The 6437-nt window shown below is 41.2% G+C and overlaps 1 protein-coding gene across 1 annotated transcript; it reads left to right on the top strand.

The window, feature by feature from the left end:
• Window positions 1-2252: 2252 nt before the first annotated feature.
• On the top strand, window positions 2253-4593 carry LOC143744162 (uncharacterized). The gene is made up of 4 exons (XM_077235581.1): window positions 2253-2615; window positions 3433-3763; window positions 4180-4285; window positions 4429-4593. Exons 2-4 carry the CDS (start codon window positions 3474-3476, stop codon window positions 4591-4593), a joined length of 561 nt encoding a protein of 186 aa, XP_077091696.1. The 5' UTR covers window positions 2253-2615; window positions 3433-3473.
• Window positions 4594-6437: the final 1844 nt, after the last annotated feature.

Raw genomic sequence — 6437 nt, 5'->3', positions numbered from 1 at the left:
CAATCTTGCAACAGGGGTCTAATATACAGACTTGTTATATTTTCTTTAAATAAGGGAACAACAATAAGGATGGACTTTTGGCTCAGATAGATAGAGACAGATTCACACAGAGCGCTTGCTGAAGGCACAGAAGCTAGCGAGGCCTGTTTCAGGTGTGCTTTATAGTTTCCTGGTCGATGACGTCACCCGCCTATGACGTCTCGTGTCTCCATTGGACTGATTATACACGTGCTTCATGACACAATCACGCAGGGGTGTTCCCACAGCGTCTCCACGCAGCTCGAGTTCCCTTGAAAGGGGACTATCTCATACTGTCTCACAATCTTGCAACAGGGGTCTAATATACAGACTTGTTATATTTTCTTTAAATAAGGGAACAACAATAAGGATGGACTTTTGGCTCAGGATGGACTGAGCCAAAAGTCCATCCTTATTGTTGTTCCCTTATTTAAAGAAAATATAACAAGTCTGTATATTAGACCCCTGTTGCAAGATTACAAAACAGGTAATCCCTGGAATATAAAATGGAGGCAGTGATGCACCCTTTAAAATATTAGCTAAAAATAAAAACCATAGAATAGTTTTAAAAAACTATAAAACACTCAGGACGGATGTACGTACGGACAGACAGCAAAAGATGCTGAAAAAAAACATGCCTTTGAGATGCAAAATCCAGAAGAATACTTCTCCTGTCAGATCTAAATTGCTAATGCACACCGTATGGGAGCCGAGTATCCCTTTCAAGGATGGGAGTCTTAAAGACACAAACCTGATAGCTGCTCAGTTGATCAAAGCTTGGCCATGCCATGTTTTTCCCACTGAGGAGCTTCACAGATGCATAGCAACATGCATATTCTGAGCCACATTTTCAGGTTGTGCGAGTCTGACAGTACAATTGCCAAAATGAATGAACAGCAGCTAATTGGCCCTTCCAAAACATATTTTTCTTTAAAAGCAACAACTTAATAGAGAGGTTGTATTGCTAGGCAACATATATATTCAACGGACTCATGCTAAACCTCTTATAGCACTGCAATCAATTTTTTAATGAAATTTGATTAGTCTACACATCATTATTTCAGTATGTAAATATCCTTTTATATGGATAATTGTCTTTTTGGGAAAGAATGTGTTTCGCTGGTAAATTCAGCCTAAGCTAATTCATCTGATGCACAAGTACTCAATACAGTAAAAATCAAAGTTAGTGAATCATATAACTGTGTTTTAGATAAATACAAGCCAGCCGAGGCCAACTCCTACATTCGGCCCACAGTGTTCTGTGATGAGATTCTCCATTTCACAAAAAAAAGCATTCCAGCACAATAGCACTGGAAAAAAAGAACTGTCCCTTTCATGAGTGCTGCCAGTGAGTTTACACGCTCCACTTGTTTTTCTCTTGTGCTTCAGCTAATTCGCCAGAGTTGCCCACTCACCCTCTGCAAAGAACACACATACACATAATCCAAGGCCACATCAAGCTAGATAAACTTTCTCACTAACTTATTACTCACTGAGAACCAGTCACAGGGGAGGAAGTGAACAGGTGTCCGATCTTCTCAGAAAGACTATGGGGATAATGACAACATGCTCTCATTAACACATTGTTTTTCTGTAACTTTTACACACATATTATGCTGCAAATTATGAAAGCCAAAGTCAGATGAAGTTCAGAATTCAGCAATTTCCTGGAAGAATAAAAGCTGTCTGATAAAAAGTTGAATTAATGAGGGCTATACATCGAAAAAGTTTTATACATAATAAAGCATAACATTATATACACAAATTCTCACAAGCTTTCTGGAACAAAATATGAGATGCTTGTCATGAGAGCCAGCAGCACTGGTCCGATAGATGTCCCATGAGCTGGATGTTCCGCCGAAGCCTTATATTTTCCATATTTTCATGAAGGCATTTCACATGAGAACTTAAGGTACTAATTGGCCCACAGAGATCAGTGGTATTGTTAGTTCTACCCGGCTTCCAATATCCAGACCTGCCACATGAGTGGTTAATCATCTGTGAGCCTCACACCTGACTTAACAGACACTTTGGCCCCGTTCACACCGCAAGTCTTAATGCTCAATTCTGATTTTTTGCTCAGATCCGATTTTTTGATTGACTGTTCACATTACCTTTTAAAATGTGACCTATATCTGATTGCAGTGTGAACTGTTTGAGGTTTCAAACTAACCCGCATGCGCAAAATAACAATAACAATGACATCATACGCAGCACGCTGTTGCACTAATGGTCGTGTGGTTATGGAGGAAGTATGCATTTTGGCTTTTATTTCTAAATGTCTGTGTAATGGAAGCCGTAAAATTAATGAGCAGGTGCTGAGGAGGAGAAGAACGAAGAGAAAGAAAGCAAAATTGGCTATTTTGGCCTTTTGCGGGTTTATGGCTGCAAATTCAATACAGAGGTCTGTGTGGATGCGTAGACAAAGCCAGGAGTGGTGGGAATGTGATGTTAATAGTTTCACTGAGACGATGTTTTTTGAAAACTTTAGGATTTCGAGGGCAACTTTTGATTATCTTTGTCAGCGCCTCTCCTCAAGACTCCTACGAAAGGACACTCAATTTAGGCGACCCATCTCCGTGCGGAAACGTGTAGGAGTTGGGCTTAGAGGATGACACGGGAGTGGATTTTCACTCCTGTCCCGTCCCACTCCCATAGAAAGAAATCTTGTCCCGTCCCACTCCCAGACCAAAGTTTAAAAAATAATCCCATCCCATCCCGCTCCTGGTAAATTGACTCCCAATCCCATCCCGCTCCTGTTTAAACTGACTCCCGCTCCTGTACCGCTCCCATATACGGCAATTTTCGCTTGATGAACGAAGCGATGCTTGCCTGATTCTTTCCCGAATTTGCCTTGCAAGTGTGCTTCTTCAGACCGCTCGTCCCTGAATCACTTGCGTACTTGACTAAGACTAAGCATGTCTTACAAGCAGCGTACATTGTGCTATCACCATCACATTCTACTCTCATAAACTTAATTAATATTTCAGACTTTCCGACCAGTTCTGTGAACTTAATAGACATGTCATTACTTCTGACTTTGCGCTGTAAATCATTTTTTGCCACATCGACTTCTCCGCGGCTGTTAGCTCCCTCCATCACTGCTCTTTGAATTTCGGCGGTAAGCCGTGACAAAAAGCACTGATGGCTTCTGGGACGGCTGGGTCGTGTAGTTATTTTTTAATTGCGTTACATTGTAGGCGTATTAAAAGGAAACTACAAAATGATGCATTTACTTTTTTCTTTTTTTGTCGTCTTTGCTATTGGTTGATTCCCGCTCCCGTCTGCTCCCGTTAACCATTTATCCTGTACCGTCCAAATCCCGTGATTGATAGCAAAGATGACTCCCATCCTGCAGGAATCCCACGGGAATCCCGTGACCCGTGGGATTCCCGAAAAAATGTCAGCCTCTAGTTGGGCTGTATTGGCTGGCAACGGGGGTCAGTTACCGCACGATGGGTAACCTGTTTGGCATTGCTAGGTCTTCTGTGTGCGCGATTGTGCACGAATTTTGCAAGGCCGTGCGCCAAGTCCTCATGCCCGAGTTCATACAACTGCCCGAAGGAGATGCGCTCCGGGAGGTCGTACAAGGCTTTCAAATGAGGTGTGGTTTTCCACAGTGTGCTGGAGCAATTGACGGGAGTCATATCCCCATCATTGCCCCAGAAGAAAATCACGTCGACTACTTCAATCGCAAAGGGTGGCATTCTGTCCTTCTACAGGGAGTTGTAGATCATCAGTTCTGGTAAGCCTGCTATAATTATGAAATAATCGCTTCTGGAATTTTTTCTTACTTTACTATAGTGCTAGCCGTCATTGAGTGAAAAGTCTGATTTAGGTTTATAAAATAGTTAAATAATGCTGCCTTGTGATACAATTATGTGGTATGGCTATGGCCATTATATCATTTAATCCTACTAGTCTCTATTTTCTTGATAAAACTGTTTGCCATAGTATGGCTTGTTGATATTAAAATATGATAGCCCCTTTGTGTTTACAGTAACCATCTGTCTGTTTTGTTTTGCAATCCCCTACTGATCATTTCAAACTTAGCCTATATTTAAATGTTTCACAGTACAATAATAACTGATTTGTGTTCCTTTTCATAATGCTTTACATGGACAAAATTATAAAATAACACATCACATGTCCCCATAACAGTTTCACCAACATCTACACGGGATGGCCTGGAAGTGTCCATGACGCCAGGGTTCTTAGGAATTCCTGTGTCTTTGCAATGGCAGAGAGAGGGGAGCTTTTTCCACCAGTAAGTTGTTCTATCACAATCATGTACACACACAAATCCTATTTGGAAACAGTACCATCTAAGTATAAAGGAGATTAAAATGTTTAGAGAAACATATTATAACATGTAATAAATTAAACTTCTCTTATTTTCCATTGCCTAAGGACACAGTGGAGATCAACGGTGTCCAAGTACCGATCATGCTACTTGGTGACCCGGCGTACCCCATGTGGAGCTGGCTTATTAAAGGGTACGCTGACACAGGGAACCTCACAGAGCAGCAACGGTACTTTAACGAGCGACATGCGAATGTGCATTCGGCCGATTGAAGGGGCGGTGGAGATGCCTTGGTAAACGGCTGGATGTGGACATCTCCACTGTCCCTACCATTATAAGTGCATGCTGCACTCTCCACAATGTGTGTGAGAAGCATGGTGAGGCCTATGAGGGACCTGCTCAAACTATTCTTCAGGACAACAGGATAGGAGAGGCACAAGATGCTGCTGAGCCAACAAGAGTCAGAGAGGCACTAACAGAGTTTTTTTACAGCCAACGCTGATTCACCAAAGATACTTTAATTGACAATGTTTAAACATAACATTCTGAAAGTGTGGAGTAACAATTTTTTTTGTCAATACTAATGATGAAATGGTCAGTTTTGTTCTGAAAAAATAAATAAAAATGAAATGCATCCCTGTAAAATTAGTTGTGCAGGTGTATGTAAACAAATAATCCCTATAAAAATCGTCAAAAAATCTTCCACACAAGAATTTTTTCTCAGCTAAAAAATAAGAAAACCTGCTAACTACAATGTTCTACTTTGAATAATTACTCTGAAAATGTTCATGTTCAAAATAAAAATTATTCTGCTATAGTGCAAGTTTCTGTCTGTTTAATAACACTACATAAAGTTCAAACTGTAACCTGAAATCAAACTGTCAAATATACTCTGAACTGTAATTAACCTGTATAATGATACAAACTTTATTTCTAAAGCACATTTAAATCAAATTTTTTGATGAATAGACTTTGCATAGATTGTCCAACAATACTGAAAGCAATTCACAATTGTGATTTGATTTACTTTTCCTGGTCATCTGGAGGTCGGTAGAATGGTGGATGCCCTGAGGCCTGGTTGAAGGGCTGCTGAGCTGGACCTTGAGGGTGTGCTGACACCTGGCTGAAGGAGTGAGGTATATCTGGAGGATGTGCAGGGGGATGGTTGAAAGGTTGAGCCAGATCTTGCAGAAAAGGTAGAGGCTGGCTGGTTGTCTCGTTACATGGTGGAGGCTGAGGTGAACCCATGCTAAATTTCGGGGGCTGAGTAAAGTTGTAAAAGGTAGGCTGAGGCGGCAGTTGTCTTGGGTTGTACTGTGAGGGCTGGACTGGTGCCTGGTAGAAAGGTGGACATGGGGAATTTGATCTTGCAAGAAACTGTGTGAACATTGAGAGCATTTTGAGCTCATGCTCATGCTGTGCTGCTTGCATTTTCAATTGAAGCTCAGTGTCGTCTGTGTTGTTGAGGGCACTGCTGATCTTTTCAGTGAAGATTTCCAGTGTTGCTTCCATCTTGGTCTTCCTTTTCCTACTCTTGGCAGATGTAGCTGTAAGAAAGAGGAGAAAGTGTTTGGCCATTGTATCACAATTTAAAAAATAATCAGTTAGGCTTGGAGGGTAGACATGAGTATAAGTAAAAACTTAGCAGTAATACAGTACAGTACAGTAATAACAGAATACAAAAATAGTAATGGATGGGTTAGCTATGTGAATACTCTACTAATGATTTAGCAACAACCTGATAAAAACATGATGCATCTTACTTCCAGAGGACTTGCTGGCTGTTGTGCTTCTTCCAGTGGTCTCTGTAATGCCTGCAGCTGATGAGCTTTCTCCAGATGTAGATGGTGCAGAAGACACAGAAGGGAGTGACTCTGTGCTTGTATCATCTGGTGAAAGCAAACATATCATGCTATAATGTGATGTATTCAATGCAAATATTATGAGCTGGTTCACGTTACCAATTTACATAACACCCTCAACACACACGTTACCCTGAGAAGATGATGATAACATGGTAGCTAGCCCCCCTCCTTATATGTTAGGTTATAATATGGGATTTGGTTCTGCAGAGCCAGGTTACCAGTGCAGTTCATCAGATCGTAGACTGCGTACA

The sequence above is a fragment of the Siphateles boraxobius genome, unplaced genomic scaffold (assembly GCF_051911475.1).
Source record: "Siphateles boraxobius isolate OS27281-9 unplaced genomic scaffold, OSU_SipBor_1 2, whole genome shotgun sequence".
In the NCBI taxonomy this organism is placed as follows: Eukaryota; Metazoa; Chordata; class Actinopteri; order Cypriniformes; family Leuciscidae; genus Siphateles; species Siphateles boraxobius.
This window is presented reverse-complemented; position numbering and strand designations above follow the sequence as displayed.